Here is a 23,163-nt window from a genome sequence, read left to right as displayed (position 1 = left end):
GGGATACTTCCCTTAATAGGCCGAAGCATAGAATATAAGAGCAAGGAGATTATGCTAGATCTGCACGTGACATTAGTCAGACTGCAGCTCGAGAACTTTATACAGCTCTGGTCACTGCATTACAGGAAGGATAGCATTAGAGGTACAGAGGAGATTACGGGGATGTTGCCAGGAATGGCGAATTTAGTTATGAGGGAAGATTGGATAGACTGAAGTTTTTTTCTTCAAAATAGGGGAGGCTGAGGAGACATTTAATTGAGATGTATAAAAATATGAGGAACCTTGCTATAGTGAATTGGAAGAACCTGTTTCCCTTAGCAGAGAGGTCAATAACCAGAGGGCATAGATTTAAGACTATAAGACCATAAGATGTAGGAGAAGTAGGCCATTCAGCCATAGAATCTGCTCTGCCATTCAATGAGATCATGGCTGATCTGATCATCAACACCACTTTCCTCAATTTAATATGTATTGTAAAAAATTGTGGTCCCAGCACTGATCCCTGTGGCACTCCACTAGTTGCAGGTTGCTACCCTGAAAATGCCCCCTGAAGACTGATGCAAAGTACTTATTCAACTCCTCTGCCATTTCCTAGTTTACCATTATTATTTCCCCAGCCTCAATCCCCAATAGGCCTATTATTCCCGTCAGCACCCCATCGGCATTCTGTAGGGATTGCTCCCTCCGGGACACTCTGGTCCACTCCATCACCTCCTACACCTCAACCCCCTCCCACGGCACCTTCCCATGCAACCGCAGAAGGTGCAACACCTGCCCCTTTAGTTCCCCCCTCCTCACCGTCCAAGGGCCTAAACACTCCTTTTAAGTGAAGCAGCATTTCACTTGCACTTCCCTCAATTTAGTCTACTGCATTCGTTGCTCCCAATGTGGTCTCCTCTACATTAGAGGCACCAAACGCATACTGGGTGACCGCTTCATGGAACACCTTCAGTCTGTCCACAAGCATGACCCAGACCTTCCTGTCCCTTGCCATTTCAACACACCACCCTGCTCTCATGCCCACATGTCCGTCCTAGGCCTGTGCAATGTTCCAGTGAAGCTCAACGCAAACTGGAGGAACAGCACCTCATCTTCCGATTAGACACTTTACAGCCATCCGGACTTAACACTGAGTTCAACAACTTCAGATCATTAACTCTCTCCTCCATCCTCACCCCCTTTTTGATCCCTATTTTCTAAATATTATAATATATTTTTGTATATATATTTTTTTCTTTTCCCACCTATTTCTATTATTTTTAAAAATTTATTTCCATCATTTCATCTCCACCTTTTAGCTGATATCAATCCCTTCCCACCACCCCACACCCACAGGACCATCTGTCACTTGCTTATCCTGCTTCCTACCCCTAATGTCACCATTAGCACATCCTTTAGCTATGTATCACCACCGTCAATGCCCCTTTGCCCTTTTGTTTATCACATCTTTGGCAATCTCTCCTTTGCCTCCATCTATCACTGGCCCTTAAGCAGCTTATATTTCACCACATTTCTATTTCTCTTCAGTTCTAATGAAGGATCATTCGGACTCAAAACGTTAACTCTGTCTTCCTCTCCACAGATGCTGTCAGACCTGAATTTTTCCAGCAATTCTCGATTTTGTTTCAGATTTCCAGCATCTGCAGTATTTTGCTTTTAACCCAATAGGCCTATGTTCACTTTGGCCTCTCTCTTTATTATATATTTAAATAAGCTATTTCTGTCCGTTTTTAATATTACTTGCAAGTTTACTCTCAAAGTTTATTTTCTCCCTCTTTATTGGTCATCTTTTGTTGGTTTTTAAAACTTTCCTGATCCTCTGGCTTACCATTAATCTTTCCACATTATATGATTTTTCTTTCAATTTGATACTAATCTTAAACTTCCTTGGTTAACCCATGGTTGGTTTATCCACTTCTTATAATCCTTCTTCACTGGGACATATCTTTGTTGTGAGTCATGAACTATTTTCTTAAATGTCAGCAGAAGGATCCAAGGGGAGTTAAAGAGAATTATATCACCTAGAGGGTGGTAGGGTTCTAGAACTCAGTGCCTGAAAGAATGGTAGAGATAGAGACCCTTGCCGCATTTAGAAACTCTTGGTTATGCACTTGAGGTCCTGTAATCCACAGGGCTACAGACCACGAGCTAGAGAGTGGGATTAGGCTCAATTTTTCTGCTGGCACAGACACATAGATCAAATGGCCTCCTTCAGTATCATAAATTTTCTGTTGTCTAATTTTCTATGTAAAAGCACATAAATTGAGGGGTTTTTTCCCCCCCATTTGTTCACAGATATAGGTGCCACTGGCAAGGTCAACATATATTTCGCATCCCTAATTACCCCGGAAAATTGGCTGCCTTCGTGAACTACTCAGGTTAGTATCTGATCGGTCATGTTTCAAGATAACAGCAGACCAGGAACAAGGGACAGAATGAGCTAGTCATGCTCCTATTTACTCAGATTATGAGTGCAGTAGACACATACAAAAATTAACAAATCTCCAGCAACATTTTATTAAAAATAATTATTTTCCCATCCAATATGTTGTGGATACATTTAATAGGCTCATAGATAGAGCTTTTTATCATAACACATTAAAACATCTGAATAGATACAAGGTTGGGAGCTGGAGTTAATGAGATGTTGGGTGATAATATGCTGGGGAAAATTCATGATAGATTCAGTAACAGTAAGGAAAATTTTAATTACTTTAAAATGTCTGGGGAATCTATATTTGTTTGTAAAAATGTTTTAAGAGCTGGTATCGCTTGTAAAGGGATCAACTGCAATTTTGGAAACTAAGAAATACTGGTCCATGTGGCCTGGCAACTCTTGACCTGAAGCAATATCCACGGGAAGGAAATAAAAAATGGAAGCCGTGCGGCTGACACACACTGGAGAGCTGGAGAGAGGGGTTCCAGTAGATCCATGCTGCCACGACCGAGGGCTGAGAGTTCCAGAAAGAAATGCACAACATAGGGAACATTGCACAGGCAGACATTGCACACTCTTTTTGGTGGAAGCCATTGCCTGTGGAGAATCTGCTAAGTCCTTGAAGGAAATGGGCTAGAATTCTGCTTGGATGGACCAAGACACTGAAACTGGCACCATACAGGCAGGGCAGACTGCCTAATACCTGAGATAGTCTTTGGTGCATCTGCTATTGCATGTGAAATTTATAGTTCGCATCACCTATGATTTGCCTGTTAATTCATGTTTAATTTATATCAATTCTGGTGCACATTAAATGTTAGAAAAAGTGAAATCTTGTTGCTAATTTCTTCATTTGGGGGTCATTCAGTAAATTTGGTTATATTGGTTTACGGATCCCCAATGGAATCATAACACATGGTAGGCAAAAGGCATGTGATGCAATGGACAAACAAAAATTCTATCATTTAGCTCTACTTGCCTCTGCAAAATCTTTCACAATAAGAATTGGGTTTGTTAAAGTCTATGAAAGAGAAGGCTTGACAAGGTTTCTTCTTGCTACAAAACATCTAGATTATAAAATGGGTGAAGAATTTCTAAAGACATCTAGTAACAAGTCTTCTCGTACCAGTGTGATTAACAAAAATGGCTTAAGATATTCAGCAAAATTTGAAAGACTGTATGTTTTTTGAGAATCTTGGCAGTTAATTTGCCGCAGTACTTCTAGATATGAATGTTCCATGGCAGTTTCTCTGCTGTAATGAATGATAGGTAAGGAATTCCACATTATATCCATTTTTTATGGTACATACAATGGCATTTTGGAAATAAGATCACTTCCAAAAAGAGGACAGCTGTAGTCGGTCCTTATCTTAGTGTCTGTAATTCACTGTTTCACTGTACACTGGGACAATTAAAATCTAGCAAGTACATCCATCCTATTGAAAAGTCCTATGCATGATTTCTACAATTGAAATCAAAGGGATCAGCTCTGCAAGCAATAAAAAATATCTAAATTATATTCAATATACATAATATAACATTCTGGAGAAAAGGCAATTTTATCCTGGAATGTTTTAAGCCATCCTATTTTTAAATCTACAATCTTTGTAATAGTTGCCACTGACAAAAATATGATGGTAGCAATCTAAAAAATACAATGCTGTGGATTTTCGCATATCTGTAATACTAAGGTCATTATTTTATTTTCAATAATAAATAGCCCTAGGGCAAATGAACAAATTTTCTATATTATTTTGTACAGATTCACATATATTACTTATGTGAGATGTATTATTGATCAAAATTTGAAAGCATCTTCAATACTAAGTTTGCAGAATGTATTTAAAGTAGCAGCAAAAAGTGCCCTATAAAGTAATTCCCAAAACCATACCTGGCACAAAGACCATGGATTGTTCTTCATCCGATGCTAAATGCAACACTGTTAAAGAAAGTGCTTGACAAAGTATATAACCTGGATATACCCAAGGATGAAAATATCTTAAGACACACTCCAATTATTGCAAAAATACCCATACAATTAAACAGGCAGAACTTTATATTCACAGCCATCTCGTTTCCATTATTCTGAATCAGCTGCATCTCTTGTCCCTCTACAATTTTCTCCCCTTCAGAATGGCATTCCCAAAAGACCCTTAAGGGCATTAAAAATCAAAAAGCCGGAAGGTAATTGTGGCTTCTCTGAATGCTCAGATATTTTACAACTTGAGGGAATTAACAGCACTTCTATTAGGAATTGCAGAAATTCCACCAGATTGCAGCCCAGATCATGATGCACAAGTAGAATCACTCCACAGTTTCTTAAAAAGCTCTCAAAAACAGTATATTTTTAATTCTTTCACATGGTGACAGCATCACTGGCAAGGCCAGCATTTATTGCCCATCCCTAATTGCCCTCAAGAAGGTAGTGATGAGATGCTTTTTTGAACCGCTGCAGCCCATGTAGTGTAGACACACCCACAATGCTGTTAGGGAGGGTGTTCCGGGAATTTGATCCAGCAACAGTGAAGGAACGACGATACAGTTACAAGTTAGGATGGTGAGTGGCTTGCAGGGGAATTTGCATGCCCTGGTGTTCCCATGTGTCTGGTACTCGTCCTGCTAGATGGTAGCAGTCGTGGGTTTAGAAGCTGCTCTCTAAGAAGCCTTGGTGGATTTCTGCAGTGCATCTTGTAGATGGTACACACTGCTGATACTGTGCATCGGTGGTGGAAGTAGTGATTGTTTAAGCTTAAATTAAATTAATGTTTAAATTATATTGCTAAATGCTCACATGAATTTTTACCCACCTTTTTTAACTTAAGTTAACATGAAAGTTGGCAAGCATTCATTTAAGGCTGGGAAAGATAGATTTTGGTCTCCCAGGGAATTAAGGAATATGGGGAGCAGGTGGGAAAATGGAGTTGAAGCCCAATATCAGTCATGATCATACTGAATGGCAGGGCAGGCTCGATGGGCCGTGCGGTCTACTCCCGCTCCTATTTCTTATGTTTTTATATTCAAGCAGGTCCAAGAACTTCTGATGAATCCACTCTTAGAATTTAAACAAGCCATTTAAGAGCCCACAAGGTGCAGATTGACAAAGGTTTCATCAGCTATTTGCTCAAATTTAAAGCTACTATACGTAGATCATCTGGGAATACCTATGTGTAGCATCTGTTAATGCAAGAAACCTTTCATGGGTCTGGACACCGCTACAACTCTATGTATGGTCTGCCCTACATTACTCCTTCAAATCTGCTTTAAAAAAGCTATTTTGTTTCATCATGTTCAATCTAAGCCTATCTATTGTTTCTCCACTTGTTTAGAATTAAGTCTGATGAGCATCAGAACTATAACTGAATCTAGGATGTGTAACTCCTTAGTCTCATATCTTAAATCGCATTTTATTCTGCAAGTATTCTTAATGTCAGATTATTTCCCAATGTATAGTATAGAATCCAGTCTCTAACAAAGGAACCAACTATTAGTAAACATGTGTTTTCTTGCCTTATCTCAAACAGGTGATAAAAGGTAATACAGCATTGTTGGATAATCCTAAACTTTACAGGGAAGTGCCTTATGTATCCGATTTCTCTCTATGTATTTTATGCATTCAAACAGTGCTGAGGAACAGTTGCAGGAACAGAAAGTGTGTGTATAAGTTCTTCAGTGGCATAGCACACAACCAATTTTCCTCATTCATGAAGGTCAACTAGATCAAGCTTAATGCAGACATTCTATTTGCCGAGGGGAAGGGGAGGAACAGAGGGAAGTAATCTTGCTGACTCCAGGAACTGTACACAGCCTGGTACTTGTACTTTCAGACAACTGTAATTATTCAATCCTAAAGCAGCATTCATTAAATGCTCTGAATTAAGGTATTTCCCATACATGGCGACTATGTCCAAAACTGCATTTTTTCTAATTTTTTTCTGAATGTGTGCAAAAAATTGCAGTTTTCTTCCTACTGAAGGAAATACAGCACTAAGACCTTTTCTGATTACTGTTTAATATCTATAGGACTGCAAGGAATGTTGTCAATTTTGAAATATATTTGTGTTTAAATCATAGGAGATAAAGCGAATAAATCTGCATTAAAATTATAGAATTAAAATACTTTGAGAATATGTTTGTGGTAAGCAACTGTTTCATAAAATCATAAAATGGATACACTACAGGAGGCAGCCAATTCAACCCATTGTATTCATGCCAGCTCTCTGCAAGAGCAACTCACCTAATCCCACTACCCCACCTTTTCCCTGTAGTCCTGCAATATTTTTCCCTTCAGAGAATTATCAAATTCTTTTTTGAAGGCCTCAATTGAATCTGCCTCCCCCTCTCAGGCACTGCATGTACCTATTGTTCCAATGCAACTTTTCATATCCCACACCAGCTAGCATTGTGTTCCATTTCACAGGACCACAGAATAGTTACAGCACAGAAGGAAGCCATTTGGCCCATCAAGTTCATGCCAACCCTCAGAGCAATTTAGCTCATTCTGCTATCCTACCCATTCTCCATAGCCCTGCAAATTTTCTCTCTTCAGATACATATCCAATTCTCTTTTGAAAGACCCAATTGAATCTAGCCCCATCCATCATCCTTTCCGACAGAGCATTCCAGGTCTCACTCACTCACTGCACAAAAAGTTTTTCCACAAGTCACCACAGCTGCTTCTTTTGCCAGTCACTCTAAATCAGTGTCCTCTGGTTCACAGCCCTTTCACCATTAAGAACAGTTTTTTCCTATCTACTGTATCCAGACCCCTCATAATTTTGATCACCTCTATCAAAAGTCCACTTCATCTTCCCCAATATATCCACAAGTTCCTCATCCCTGGAACCATTCTTGTAAATCTTTTCAGCATCCTCTTTAATGCCTTAACACTTCCTGAAGCGTAGAGCCCAAAATTGGACACAATACTCCAGTTAAAGCCGAACCAGTGTTATATAAAGGTTTTGTACTCTATGCCCGTTTATAAAGCCCAGAATCCCATATGATTCGTTAACCACTGTCTCCACCTGTTCTGCTGCCTTCAACAAAAGCAAAATACTGTGGATGCTGGAAGCCTGCAATAAGAACAAAAAAAAGCTGGAAAAGCTCATCAACCTGAAACGTTAACTCTGTTTCTCTCTATTGACACTGCCTGACCTGCTGAGCTTTTCCTGCCACCTTCAATGATTTGTGCACACATACTGCCAGGTCCCTCTGCTCCTGCACCGTCTTTAGAATTATAAGGGTTTCACTGTAAGGAAAGTATTAGTTTGGAAAAAGGACAGTAGGACAGGGGAACTTGAGAAGTAATGCTTCAGCACTGGAAAAGCATAAAATCCCCAATCAAGGAAAGAGCAGGAAACATCCAGGTTGTACAGAGATTGATGGCAGTAATTGAAAAAGAGGTTGTTACAGCAGGTGAGTGGTAAAAGAAGTGTTGAAAAGTTGGAAATGAAATGTTCAGGGTTTAAGAAAATTTGTGACATATATATAGTAAGCATATAACAGATTGTATTAAGACAGACATAATTTACGGACAGTAAGTTGAAGATTCCAGATTACAAAATATTGAGGGATAAATGGGGTGATTCAACTGTGGCTTTCAAAAGAGGATTGGATATGCACCTGAACAGAGAAAATTTGCAGGGCTATGGAAAATGGGCAGGGAAGTGGGACGAGCTAAACTCCTCTTGCAGAGGGTCAGCATGAACTTGACCAACCCAATAGACTCCTCCTTTCCTGTGACCATTCTACGGTTCTGTGAAATGAAACAAATGGCAGCATGTATGGGATATGAAAAGTTGCACTGGAACAATAGGTATATACAGTATAATGGTGAGGATTAGGAATGCAGTGCCTGAGAGGTGGAGGCAGATTTAATCATAGAGCTGAAATGTAAGGATGTCCTAAGAGATTGCTGTCAGACAGAATTCATGTGGACAAAGTTTAGAAATATGAAGGGAAATAGTCCAATTCTCACATCCATTAGAAGACACCACAACAGACAATATGAAGTTAAGAAAAGGGCAGGAAGAGGCCAATTGGTCAATCCAATCTCTCCCATACAGACATGTCTATATGTACCCATCAACCCAACCTCAGTCAGGCAATCTCTGAGCAGAGGCAAAAGCACTGAGCAATTTGAGAAAAAAAAAATGGGAAAATTCCTCTCTAACCCCTGAAGACAATAAGGCAAGCTCCAGGATATAACATTAATCACCATTAGCCCCACTTAGCTTCAGTAACTCATGAGATCTTCCCCCTGCAGGTACCTCTTCTGAAGGCCTGTCACGAATCTGTACAAGTAAGAAAGGAACATAAGCAGACCATTCAGCACCTCAAGCCTGTTTCACTATTCAATGAGATCATGATTGAGCAGTAAACTCTCCATTTACCAGCTTTAGCTCCAAATAAACCTTAGCTCACAAAAATCTAGTGATCCCAGATTGAAAATTATTCGTTGAGCTTTTTGAGAGTTTTCCACATTTTTACCACCCATTGTGTGAAGTGTTTCCTAACCTTTCTCCTATATGGCATGGCTTTGATTTTAATATTATGTCCTAAGGTACTAATCTCCACCAGCAGCAGAAAACATCTCTTTATTTTACCCAAAATCATCCTTTAAAAATCACAAATATCATCACCTCTCAATCTTCTATATTATAGGGAATGCAAACTTAGTTTAAGTAAACTTAAAAGCATGGAATGATACAGCACAAGAGGCCATTCAAGCCATCATGTCTATGCCAGTTGTTTGATAGAGCCAGCCAACTAGTCCCACTCCCCTACATTCTTCACATTAATTCAGGGGAGAAAATATTTCCTCAAGTTACCTCTAGTTCTTTTACCAATCAATCGCCTTAAATTTGGGTTCACCGTTTATTGATCCTTCTGCCACTGGAAACAGTTTCTTAATTTATCAAAGCCATTCATCAATTCTACCAAATCTCCTGTTGAGTTTCTTAGCTGAGCTGAACAACCCAAGTTTCTCCAGCCTCGCCACAGAACTGAAGTCGTTCATCTTTGGTAACATTCAAGTAAATCTCTTTTGCACCTCTCTACAGCCCTGTCATCCTTACCAAACTTCTTGCCCAAAATTTAACAACATTCAGCTGGGACCTAACCAATATTTTTATAACAGTTTAGCATAACTTCCATGTTTTTATACTCTATTGCTCAATTAATAAAGACAAGGATCCTATAGATTTTTTCCCCCAAAGACTTGTCAACGTATGCTGCCATGTTCAAAGATTTGTGTACATACACCACCTCCTGTATCTGTTAGCTCCGTTCCTGCACATTGTTTAAAACTGTATCATTTAGTCATACAAGTGGCTAAATGAAGCTCCTCATTCTTCCTATTAAAACAATATCACTTCAGACTTCTCTGGCTTTTTAGACCAATACTTCGAGGGACCAACTAGAGTACAGGCAACCCTAGATTTGGTATTGTGCAATGAGAAGGGGTTAATTAAAAAATCTTGTTGTGCAGGGTCCTTTAGGGAACAGTGACCATAACATGATTGAATTCTTCTTTAGGATAGAAAGTGAAGTCGTCCAATCCGAAACTAGCATCCTAAATCTAAAAAAGGAAATTATGACAATATGAGGCGTGAGTTGGCTATGATAGATTGGGAACTTCATTAAAAGGCATTACGGGAGAACCAGTGGATGTGGTATATTTATTTATATATTCCTCCTATTTCTAAACTATTTTTTATTCTATTTGTTTCTCCAAATCTTGTGTGCACCTTGTTTCTCCTTTCTAATGTTTCATCTTGGTGCACATCTCTCCTCATCATCTAATTCTTGGGACAGCGGTAACATTCTGGTGTATCTACACTGCACTCCTTCCAAGGTCATTATTTTCTGTGTTGCCCAGAACTGTATTAAGTACTCTGGTTGCTGTCTAACCAGGGCTTTACATGGATGTAGCAAAACTTCCTGCCCTTTATATCCGATCACACTAGATATAAAGGCTATCATTTCAAGAGCCATTTTGATTATTTTTCTACCCCACCACAACATTTCAGTGATCTGCGTACATGGCCCCTAAATCTCTTTGGACCTCTGGCATTCCTTTTCACCATTTAAAAAGTGCTTGGATTTATCCTTTCATGGTCTAAAATGGATCACCTCACACTTAATTCTGCTGAAATCCAACTGTTCACTTAATTTATCAATATCTTGCTATAATTTTATGTTCCCCTGAACACTATTTACTATATAACCAATCCTTTGCGATATTGGGCAACTTGGTTCTTTAAGTTCTTATTTTTGTGAATAGTTGAGGCCTCATCACAGATCCTGGCAGGATACCACTAGTCATTGCCAGCACATATACTCTCAGCACATTCTGCCAATGTTTTTCAGATGACTCTAAAAAAAGTATTTCTTCCAGGCATTTAAACTGTTTTCCAAATTGTATTCATATCCAATCCCAAATCCAGCTCAAATAATCTAGCTATTTGAACAGAATCGGTTTCGTTCTTCATTTTCAGGATCTCAATCATATCTCCTAAAAGTCTATTTTCCGCCAATGAAAAAGCCTCAGTTCCACGAGGTGCCTGAATAACTCACGTGCCAAAAGCCTTGCTACCAACTGGCCGCCCTCTGGATATTCTCAACACATTGATATCGCTAGTCCTGTGAAGGAGCCAAAACTGATCTCACAATTCTCGATACAGCCATACCAAGGTCTTGTGCAAAGCAAGTGTTGTATATATTTAATTATCCTAGCTATATATACTGACATTTTTCTCTACGGTCTTGCAGCACTGGTCATAAGCCATGACTCTCAAGGTCTCATTGTGGAGCCTTCAAAGGGTAATCCTGTATGGTATACATGTCAGGACTCACTGTAATGAGGAAAGATTGGACAGGCTAGGCTTGCATCCGCTGGAATTTAGAAGAGTGAGAGGCGACTTGATTGAAACATGTAAGATCCTGAGGAGTCTTGACAGGGTAAATGTGGAAAGGATGTTTCCGCATGTGGGAGAATTTCAAATTAGGTGTCACTGTTTAAAAATAAGGGGTCATCCATTTAGGTCAGACATGAGGAGAAATTTTTTCTCTCAGGATCGTCAGTCTTTGGAACTCTCCTCCTCAAAAGGTGGTGGAAACAGAGTCTGAATATTTTTAAGGGAGAGGTAAGTAGATTCTTGATAAGCAAGGGGGTGAAAGGTTATCTGGGGCAGGCAGGAATATGGAATTGATGTTACAATCAGATTAGCAATGATCTTATTGAATGGCGTAGCAGGCTCGAGGGGCCCCAAGTGGCCTGCTCCTGCTCCTGTGATAAATGCACTGAATCACAATGCAGAATATTTGCCAGGCCAGGACCCACTCTTCCACATACTCAATCAGGCTGCAAGCTTATTTATTTTGTCTAAAATCTTAACTACTACACACACTTAGTGTCATCAAAAAAAAGCATCATACTACCAATGATATCTTCCAAATCATTAATAAAGTAAAGAGTAACAGTCTCAACACAGGTTCCTGAAGAACCAAACAAGACACAAATTTACTTATTATCCACTTCCTAGGGCCCTTCAAATGAAGATTTTTTTAAAGAAATTAAGATGCACAACTAGCAGACATCTCCATTAATTCATTCTAGTAATTTCACTATAAATATCAAACTATAATTTCTGTAATTTAAGTTCCAGCTTACTTTCCTTTCTAAATATAACCACAACATGGGTCTCATTTGTGTTGGCCTATGTAATAACAGTAACTACATTTCAGATGTATTTAATTGGGACGTTCAGAAATCATGAAAGAAACCCCAGAAAATACTAGATAGATATGCAAGTTTTTATTTTATTGCAACTAGTTAGATAGATTCAGAAGTAATAAATCTGTATTATTATTCACATCCCAATTTCTAATACAATTAGAAATCTACAAACACGGGGCAAAGTCAGGAGTGAATAAAACACAGGTCCATCAAAACTGAGTACAGCTTATGCAAGTACACTAACCTTAGTCACGTTACTGTATAACTTTATTAACGTACCAATAAAACTTAAAAGGACGGGTTGACGTTACAATTCTATTTTAGAAGTGTTTTTTCGTAACTCAATGTTTTGAATTTCTACCATTGAGCAAGAAAGTAATTGAAAATACTACAACTATTGCATAAAACATCGCAGTCTATAAATTTATTACCTAAAGTAAATTATTACTTATTGACAACAATGCTGTTCAGCATGTTTGAAGCAAAATCATCACCAACCTAGAAACAACGGAGCTGAGTTAACAGAAGTTGCCTTTATTATTTAATCAGACATTAATTGCCCTGATGAGTAATATATTAATTGTCAGGTGTTACACATAAAGACTGAATTTCAAAACGCGATATCATGCTAATACTTCTGTTTCCAAGTATTTATGAACAATCTCCCATAAAATGTTCCTTGATTTTAAAAAATACAAAAGGATACGATCTTTGCTCCAGAAAACTTCACTCACCAAATTACCAGCCTTCGCCATCTTAAACAACCGCCACTCCCATCGTGCACCCGGTACTCCCGATGACGTCACCCAATCATCCCTCCCCCTGCCCTCTTCCACGGGTTCTCCCCACCTGCTCTGCCACGCCTCCCCATCGCCCCGCCCATTCTCCACCTCTGCCTTCGCACCGCGGTCTCTCCTCAGTCTCTCTCCTGGCTGCCCCGCCCCTTCATCCGCCCAGCCCCTCCTTCTGCCCCGCCCTCTTCTGCTCACGAGTAACGTCCGATGAGCGGGAGCGGGGGGAAAACTACAGCACCCAGAGGGCTTTGTGTTTGACGCATTCACTGCGTCGAGACGAGAGGCGACAACAAGGAGACGGGAAAAGGTCGCTTTTTATGCGGCGCTTGACATATATTTAAGACATTTATATGTATATACAGTGAACTAGTTTTATCTAGATTGCTGAAAAGGGGGCTGGGTCAGGATGGAAGATGGTAAAACGGAGAATATGAAGGACTTGGTAGACCGGCTGACTTTAGGTGTAACCAGGATATTAGGTGAGTGTGGGGCAGTTAGTTACCATGGAAATTAGCAGGTGAAGCCGGGCTTTACCTGTATGTGAGGCGGGAAGAAGCTCAGCTCACGTGATCATAAATATTAAAAAGGTTACCTTGAGGAAAATGTTGGTGGTGTCCAAACAGGGGAGACATTTTTCTCGAACTCAAGTTCTGTCGAAGGGTCATGAGGACTCGAAACGTCAACTCTTCTTCTCCGCCGATGCTGCCAGACCTGCTGAGTTTTTCCAGGTAATTCTGTTTTTGTTTTTGTTTTGAGACATTTTTCTTCTCCGCCGATGTTGCCAGACCTGCTGAGTTTTTCCAGGTAATTCTGTTTTTGTTTTGAGACATTAGCAGTGACATTTATGGTGATAGATTGTCGAATCATATAACGTTAGTAAGGTTCAACCCGATTATTTAGATGTATAACTTGATATAGCTGAAAGTAATATACATTTGAAACAAACATTAAACCTGCAATGCATTTCCTTACTCTTCTACAGGCATTTGAGGAACGTACGTATCCAAATTTTCTGGTAATAGAAAGTAGTTAACAAACTATAACAACAAACTGATATCTGTATATGTTTATGTTATTAAGTCATTTGTAAATTAATCTAGAAAAACAGAAAATGCTATAATTGAATTTCACAGAATTTTAACGGCACAGAAGGAGGTAATTCGGCCCATCGTGTCTGCAGACCTTTAAACATCCCTTTAATCGGGAAGTTTATTCAGCTAAATTTGTTTGCTCGATCCCTGACATTTTGATTTGGATTGGGTAAAGCTAGTACTGTATAATTAACAAAAACTTGCATTTATACAATGCCTTTATCATACTAAACTGTTCCAATGCATTAAATATCTCCCCCCACCCCCCCCTCCAAGATCAGGTTTCTTAGAATGTAGTATCGGAAATCTGTGAATTGCCCACAAGCACTAATTGCCGAATGACACTAGAAGTTCCATACAAAACACGTTGCTGGTACTTGGTGAGGTTTCCCTCTGTATTCTTTCACCAGGGAATTTTCATAGAAGGTGCACAATGAGTGCAGGTGGTGGTCCCATTAATTAAAAATGTTCAACAGATTTTCCTTAAATGATTCCTTAGAGTGCATAGAGATTAAGGTTTGTGGAAGATTGTTCCAGTCCTTAATTATACTTGGGGGGGTGGGAGCTGGGGGTGGACATTAGGGTGTGTACAGTTGGTGCTGTTGGTTACGAACCATTCAGGCTCAGTCACTTTTGGTCTTAGTGTACTGCATAGAAATATTTAAGGCTGGTCTCTTCAGCCTCGCTCAACAGTTAACCAACCAATAGACCCAAATGGAGTACAAACCTCAAGGTTCGCAAAGAGCAGCAACCAATATTTTGCATATTTATGTAGTACCTTTAACATAATAAATTTTCCCAAGGCGTTTTGCAAATGTATTTTAATACAAAATATGACACTGAGCTACATTAAGGGATGTTAAATCAGATGACCATAAGCTTAGTCAAAGAGAGAGGTTTTTTTCAAAGAGTATCTTTTAAAAGAGGAAAAAGTGGTGGGGAGGGAATTCCTGAATTTAAAGCCTAGGTAGCTGAAGGGTGGCCATCAGTAGTGACTACATTGTGCTCCTCACTGCTACCCCCCCTCCCTCCATTTGAATGGCTTGCCATACCACAGTGCCATGGTCAGTCCGTTCATCCACTCTGCAGGCCCCCACTCTCATCCAAACAAGCTGAAAGAACCTCAGACCTGTTGGACAATTGCAGAGGCTGACATGCCTACATTCCTGACCTCTGGGTCCCCTTACCTTCCTTAGGTACAGTCACACCCTCCTGTCCTTGATCACCTTCCAAATCAGGAGATGCTATCCTAATGGATGTGACCGCCTCCTGGTACAAAGTGTACAGATAACTTTCCCCTTCCCTGATGTGTCGTGATGTCCGCAGCTCAGTCTCCAGCTCAATGAATTCTAGATTTAGTATTAGGAAGTGAAGCTGGGCAAGTGGATAAAGTAGCGGTGGGTGACCGTTTTGGAGATGGTGACCATAATACAGTTAGATTTAATATAATAATGGAAAAGGTTAAAGATAAAACAGGAATATAAGTTCTAAATTGGGGAAAAACAAATTTTACGAAGCTGAAAAGTGATTGGCAAAAGTGGACTGGTTACTTGAAGGGAAATCAGTGACAGACCAGTGGGGAGGCATTCAAAAGCGGACGCAGTATATACATGTCCCCAAAAAGAATAAAGGGCGGTACTGCCAAATCTAAACCCCTCTGGCTATCAAGAAGTCTACAGGAAAGATAAAGCAGAAAAAGAAAGCTTATGATGATCACAAAAAACTTAATATTATACAAAGCCTAAGAGGAGTATAGAAAGCATAGAGTTGAAGTAAAAAAGAAAATTAGGAAAGCAAAGAGAAGATATGAAAAAATATTGGCAGGTAAAAATCAAAGAAAACCCAAAAATGTTTTACCTGTACATTTAGAGCAAGAGAATAACTTTAGGAAAAGGTAGGGCCAATCAGAGATGTGTATGGTAACTTGTGCTCAGTTGGAGAAGATGTGGGTAGGGTTTTCGATGAGTACTTTGTCTCTGTCTTCACTAAGGAAAGGGATGAAGCAGATATTCTAGTTAAAGAGGAGGAGTTTGAAGTATTGGGTATGGTAAGCTTAGTGAGAGAGGATGTACTGGAAGGACTGACATCCTTGAATGTGGATAAGTCACCAGGGCCAGATAGATTATACCCCAGGCTGTTAAGGGAAGCCAGGGAGGAAAGAGCGGACTCTCTGAGGATAATTTTCCAATCCTCACTAGATACAGGCGAGGTACCAAAGGATTTGAGGTCTACAAACGTACCATTTTTTAAAAAGGGTGCTAGGATTAGACGAAATAATTAGATGCCAGTCAGTCTGACTTCGCTGGTGGGCAAATTTTTGGAATCAATTCTGAGAGACAGGATAAGCTGTCACTTAGAAAGGGATGGATTAATCCGGGATAGTCAGCATGGTTTTGTTAGGGGAAAGTCGTGCCTTACTATTATTTAATCAAATTTTTTGAGGAAGTAACAAGGAGGATTGATGAGTAGTGCAGTGGATGTTGCCAACATGCATTTAGTAAGTAATTTGACATGGTCCCACGTGGCAGACTGGTCAGAAAAGTAAAAGCCCATAGGATGCAGAGGAATGTGGCAAATTATATTCAAAATTGGCTCAGCATCAGGAAACAAAGAGCAATGGTTAATGGATGTTTTTGCGAATGGAAAATGGTTCCACAGGGCTCAGTGTTGGGCCTCTTGCTGTTTGTTGTATATATTAATGATTTTGACTTGAACATGGGTGGCATGATTAGGAAATTTGCAGAAGACACAAAAATTGACCGTGTCATTGATAATGAAGAGGATAACTGTTGTCTCCAGAATTATATCAATGGTTTGGTTGAGCGACCTGAAAAGTGGCAGATGGAATTCAGTCCAGAGAAGTGTGAGGTAATGGATTTGGGAGGGCAAACAAAGCTAGGGAATGCACAATAAATGGGAAGATATTGGGAGAGGTAGAGGATGTGAGAGACCTTGGTTTGCATGTCCACAGATCCATGAAGGTGGCAGGACAGGTGGATAAGGTGGTAAAGAAAGCATATGGAATGCTTTCCTTTATTGAACAAGGTATAGAATACAAAAGTAGGGATGTAATGATGGAACCGTATAAAACACTGGTTGAGCCACAGCTGGAATTTTGTGTAAGTTCTGGGCGCCATGTTACAGGAAGGATAATTGGTCTGGAGAGAGTACAGAGGAGATTTAAAAATCTGTTGCCAGAGCTTGAAAATTGCAGCTGTGAGAGAAGATTGGATAGACTGGGGTTGTTTACTTTGGAACTGAGGAGGCTGAGGGGTGACCTGATTGAGGTATACAAGATCATGAGGGGCCTAGATAGAGTAGAGTAGAATAGAGTGGAGTAGACAGGGATGCTCTGTTTCCCCTAGCAGAGGGGTCAAATTACCAGTGGGCGCATATAAGGTGATTGGTGGAAGGATTAGAGGGAACATGAGGAAAAACTTCTTCATCAAAGTGCGGTGAGTGTTTGTAATTCACTGCCTGGTATGCTAGTGGAGGCAGAAACCCTCAATTCATTTAAAATGCACCTGGATCTGCACCTAAAGTGGTGTAACCTGCAAGGCTATGGACCAGGTGCTAGAAGGTGGGATTAAAATGGGCAGCTAGTTTTTTTATTTTTTATTTTTTGGCCGACGCAGATGCGATGGGCTGAATGGCCTCTTTATGTGCTGTAACTTTTCTGTGGTTCTATAGTGGGATCAAAATTGGGGTGCTCGGGTCCTGAATTAGATGAGTTTTTATTTTAGTTATGTTTTTATTTTAGAACATCAAGATGTCCTTAATTTTGAGTTTTAATGTGTCAAGTTGATGAGAAGCTCTAAAAGTAAATAAATCCATTTAAATAGAGACAGCTGCAGTTAACAAATTAATTGAAGTACACTAATGAAGGTGTCTACAAACCCCATTTACCAATACTTCTAACATTTTAGAAAGTCGACCTGGTGTGACAGAAGTTAGATATGTGGAAAAGGAACCAGCAGAACGTCATATGATTATATCATGGGAGCAGGTGAGCAATCTGGCCTTTTTACTTTGGATCTGAACTGTATACTTAACTTTTGATTTACTTTTTGTAAGGGATTATTTTAGATGATATTTTGAAGCTCCTATGCTTTGTTCCTGTCAAATCAAAGCATTGTTTTGCTGTTATCAGTCAGTGACATTTACATTTGATAATGTTGTGGTATCTTTGACAAATGAGCCACAGGAGGCTCAGGTACAGGTCACGATCGTTTATTCGAGCAATTGCAAGGAGAGAACCACCTCAAAGCAGCTTAAGATAGCACTCTGCCAAATTACAAGTATAGCTTATTTATACATCACTGATCATGTACAAGAATATTGTTCAGATTCCAATCTTGTCAGCATACAGGTACACACACCCCCCTTTACCCAGGCAAAGCCTTCTCTCTCTATTTAAGCTGGGACCATCTGTCCCTTCCTTAACCATTGAAGAGCACATTTATTTTTTTCTCTGTCTCCAGTCTAGCTCCCAGGGCCTTTCTGGTGATCGCAGGCCCTAAGGGTGTGCAAAGTTCATCTGGTAACCTTTAACTGTTAATGTACTTGATGGCACTGACTGGCTGGGTTTTTGAGTAATTCCCTTTCAATAAATTCTTACTGTACTCCCCCTAACAATAATAACACGACTAATTCAAGAATAAAAGCAAAAAACTGTGGATGCTGGAAATCCAAAACAAAAATAAAAGTACCTGGAAAAACTCAGGAGGTCTGACAGCATTTGCGGAGAGGAATACAGTTAACGTTTCAAGTCCGTATGACTCTTCAACAGAACTAAGGAAAAATAAAAGAGAGGTGAAATATAAACTGGTTTAAGGGGGGGGGTGGGACAAGTAGAGCTGGATAGAGGGCCAGTAATAGGTGGAGATTGTCAAAGGATGTCATAGAGAAAAGGACAAAGAGTTGTTGATGGTGGTGATATTAGCTAACAAATGTGCTAATAGCTGACATTAAGGGTAGAAAGCAGGACGAGCAAGGTACAGATAGCCCTAGTGGGGGTGGGGTGGGGGGAAGGGATCCCTGCTTATATTTCATCTCTTTTATTTTTCCTTAGTTCTGTTGAAGAGTCATACGGACTTGAAGCGTTAACTGTATTCCTCTCCGCAGATGCTGTCAGACCTGAGTTTTTCCAGGTATTTTTATTTTTGTTTTAATTAAAGAATAAAGTTGATCATTAATTGTCACTTAGTACACTAAACTTCAGATAAAACATGCATAATAAATTTAAAAATTCATAGCATTGACAAATATAAACTTTGTCACTTAATTGTAGCTTAATTGCCTAACCAGTGGCTTTCTCTTTTTCACTTTTGACAAAGCTCTTGTAACTGTCATCAATACAATATTCTACATTGTAGAGAATACTGCCATATATACAATGTAGATTTGTTTTGTACAACATCATATATTAAGAAGTTAATCCTGTTCTTTGCTCATGGTCACCACGCTTGGATATTTTTAGTTGTGGTTTCTAAAAAGTGCTGGCCTGCGGGGAGACCCAATTATTATCAGAGTTTTTGTGATAGAAGTACTGTCATCAATTTAAAATCATAAGAAATAGGAACAGGAGCAGACTATACGGTCCATCAAATCTGCCCCGCTGTTCAATACTGTCATAGTTGACCATTAACTTTAACACTGCTTTCTTCCCGTCCCTTATCCCTTGATTCCCTGAGAAATCAAAAATCTGTCTATCTCAGCCTTAAATGTATTCAACAATGGAGCATCCAGAACATTCTGGGATAGTGAATTCCAAAGACTTACAGTCCTTTGAGTGAAGAAATTTCTCCTCGTCTCAGTCTTAAATGATCAGCCCCTTATCCTGAGGCTGTGTCCCCCAGGTTGAAGTTTCCCCAGCCAGGGGAAACAATCTTGCAGTGTCTACCATGTCAAACCCCTTCAGAATCTTATATATTTCAATGGGATTATCTCCCATTCTTTGAAACTCCAAAGATTATAGGCCCAAATAACTCTGCTGCTCATCGTAGGACAGCCCTCTCATTCCAGGAGCAATCTAGTGAACTTTTGCTGTTTTCTTCCTTTGCAAATATATCCTTCCTTAAATATAGAGACCAAAACTGCACGCACTACTCCAGATGTGATATCACCAAAGCCCTGTACAATTATAACAAGACTTTGTTATCCTGGTACTCCAATCCCCTTGTAATAAAGGCCAACATGCCATCTGTATTCTTAATTGCTTCTTAGGCCATCATGCTAACTCTGTGTTCCTGGTAAGAATACACCCAAGTCCCTCTGAACATCAAATTCTGCTTTTCTATTCTTATCACAGAGGTCTTGTGGTGCAGTGGGTAGTGAGCCTGCCTCCGAGCCAGAAGTTCCAGATTCAAGTTCCACTCCAGACTTGATAGCCAAGCAAGGGACATTCAACATGGCCAAACAGATATCAATTTGTAAATCCTTCCAACATATGTCAATGACGGGTGGTAAGGGCAGGAGAGAATACTGGTCAGCCATGTGATGGAACCTCTACCATCATTATCCATGGCTCCAGGCTACAACATGCATTGAAAAGCATATATTGCCACAGCAACTCAGACTCCTTAAGGGGCCGGTTGGCTGAATGGCCGTTGTGGATGAGATTGCTGCCAACAGCACAGGGCTCGATCCTCATTCTGACTGGGGTAGATTTAGAACCTGCCTCCTTCCCCTATCTGTGGCAGAAGTCGTGGCACTATGAGCTGAACCTGCCTTCGGGCAGAGAACTCAAGAAGAAGAAGATTCTTCCTACCAAAGTGAATAATCTCACGCTTCCCCACATTATACTCCATCTTCTACCTTGTTGCCCACACACTTAACCTGTCCCTATCTCTTTGCAGCTTCCTTCTCACAGGTTATATTCCCACTTAGCTTTGTATCGTCAGTAAATTCTGATACATTATTCTCAATCTCTGCATCCAAGTCATTAACTTTATTGTGACCTTCATACTTTCATGTTCTTATTAAAAAGCTGACATTTTCTGATAGAATCATAGAAGCTCCAATTTTATCCCAGACCTATTTGTTTCCATTTGTCCTTTAGCTTCATCCATTTAACATTTCTCAATTTACAGTAGTCAGTTGTAAACGTGATTAACAAATCTACTCTGATAACTGCCTGTACTGTTAAAGGTAAAGCATGCAGTCAGTTAAGCACTCTAATCTGTATTATTTTAAGTTTTCAGAACTGAACCTGGTATACCCAGCTAATTTTTTGTTTGAGTTTTCCCAGAATGCATGACAGTTACTCTGTTCCATAAACGAGGCAATGCTGCTATGTTGCATTGGAATGTATAGGTTCAAAAACAATGCACAGTTCACTACCTCTATCTCTTAATCGATTTATTTTTCCCTATATCTGTTAAATCCTTATTAAACTATTGATATTGCCAACCTTGCTCACTTCCTTGGTTAGCCTATTTCAGTTACAGGTAATCTATTTATTTTCCTTCTCTCAAGTCCCTCGTTGATGTATTGGGACCACATTTAATTGTTTCTTGGGGTTCAACTTATAAATATATTCATCATTTTCAGCATGACCTTGGTGATTACATTGAGCTTGTTGGACAACTTGCCAGGGTTCCAAGGCTGGAGTTCCTGTGATACTAATTTCCATTTATTTTTGTTTTTTAGTATAATTGAAAAATCAACCAAAGGTGCTTCATAAGTTACCCTGCAAGTAAACTAAATTCCTTACTGAGACAAACTAACTATGGCTGAAAATAAATCCTAAGGTTTGGCTCTCCTGCCATATTCTCATCCATGTACCTCTTAACAGAACACCTTCCTATTTCTTGAACTTATCAGAAAATTCAGGTAATTCCGTTTTACAAGTGAAACTGCTCCTGCCTTTTAAAACAGCTCACCTACCCATAAGACTTGGAAAAAGGTACTTCAGTGTGTGCAAACGCTGCGTATTGTTTTGCTGTGTAATATCTTAAAATGATGAGTGCTGCCCAACTGGAACTTGAAACTGGCAAAACACATTCCAAACTGCAAAGTTGACTGCCCAAACAGCAAGTAAACAGCTTTCACTGTTTACATCTAGTAATCAAAGGGACAAGCTACCCTAAACACAACTCTATCTTAGTAACAGAACGATATATTATGTATTTCATTTTATGAAATATTGTCATTATAAAAATGGCATCTAATTTAACGTGTAGTATACCAGATTTGCTAAGGATATAAAAATGACATCTTCTCTTGCCCTTTCAGGCATTTCACTTTGTTGTTTGCTTCAAATTTTGTAATGGGAACATAGTAACAGGTCTGAACACTTAACTAAATGAAGTAGCAAAAATCTGCCAATCTTTTTTTCTTAAAGCAGAAACTGAACCAATCAAATTGTTCAAAATGGTTTTTCAAAAATTTAAGGAAACAAGGACAAAAATTCATGTATTAGGATTCATAATTAACAAGAACACTAAAAGTTGCATAATGCACAAAATGTGATCCTTGTCTGCTTTTAAATACTTCAAATAATATTTTTTACTTGGAGGCCATGGCCTCCTTTGAAAGCCTGGACTTGGAGTTCATATTCTTGCCAGGGAAATTTACACTGCCAGTTGAAAAGAGTTACCAACACCTGTGCCTACAATTTCCAGTATGTCGCTGTTTTCATATTTGTGTTTATACAATGTGGAGAATTTCCCAGTAAGCATTAAGATAATTTTCTCCATTTAACTAGAAGTATATTTCTTTTTCATTCTATTTGCAAGTGCTACAGCTTGACCAGTGTTGGTCTTGGCTCAGTTGTTACCACACTCCCCTCTGAGTCAGAAGGTTGTATTTAAGTCTGTCTCCAGAGCCTTGAGCACATAAAGTGTAGGCTGACAATCCAGTGCAGAACTGAGGGTATTGCAGTCAGTCTTTTGGACAGAACGTTAAACTGAGAACCTACCTGCCCTCTTTGATTTTAAAGAACCAATGGTATTACTTTGAAGAAGAACAGGAGAATTGTCCTGGTCAATATTTATCCCTTAATCAACGTCACTAAACAGATTATCTGGTGATTACTACATTGCTAGTTGTGAGAGTTTGCTGTGCCCAAACTGACTACTGTGTTTCGTACCTTATAATGGTGAC

At 39.5% G+C, this 23,163-nt stretch overlaps 2 protein-coding genes across 9 annotated transcripts in view; one reads left to right on the top strand and one right to left on the bottom strand.

The window, feature by feature from the left end:
• The window catches only part of kiaa1328 (KIAA1328 ortholog), a 262,954-nt gene extending 249,989 nt beyond the window's left edge, over positions 1–12,965 (bottom strand). Inside the window, exons 1-2 of one of the 3 annotated variants that reach the window (XM_041173529.1) lie at positions 12,880–12,965; positions 4,329–4,364 (exon numbers count right to left, since the gene is read on the bottom strand). In XM_041173529.1, the coding sequence (XP_041029463.1) occupies positions 4,329–4,364; positions 12,880–12,928 (85 nt within the window). In that variant the 5' untranslated portion in view covers positions 12,929–12,965. The remainder of the gene's footprint in view (positions 1–4,328; positions 4,365–12,879) is intronic. The other 2 variants (XM_041173614.1, XM_041173697.1) reach the window with 2 other exon arrangements.
• A 267-nt stretch (positions 12,966–13,232) lies between these two features.
• The window catches only part of tpgs2 (tubulin polyglutamylase complex subunit 2), a 60,673-nt gene continuing 50,742 nt past the window's right edge, over positions 13,233–23,163 (top strand). The window contains exons 1-2 of one of the 6 annotated variants that reach the window (XM_041174067.1): positions 13,233–13,274; positions 17,985–18,064. In XM_041174067.1, coding sequence (XP_041030001.1) covers positions 18,044–18,064 — 21 coding nt within the window. In that variant the 5' untranslated portion in view covers positions 13,233–13,274; positions 17,985–18,043. Of the gene's footprint in view, positions 13,447–13,492; positions 13,696–17,984; positions 18,065–19,191; positions 19,209–23,163 lie in introns of those variants that run through there. The other 5 variants (XM_041173812.1, XM_041173947.1, XM_041173868.1 and 2 more) reach the window with 5 other exon arrangements.

Source organism: Carcharodon carcharias, chromosome 1, assembly GCF_017639515.1.
Source record: "Carcharodon carcharias isolate sCarCar2 chromosome 1, sCarCar2.pri, whole genome shotgun sequence".
Lineage (NCBI taxonomy): Eukaryota > Metazoa > Chordata > Chondrichthyes > Lamniformes > Lamnidae > Carcharodon > Carcharodon carcharias.
The sequence above is the reverse complement of the archived record's forward strand: the minus strand, read 5'-3'. Positions and strand labels throughout refer to the sequence as shown.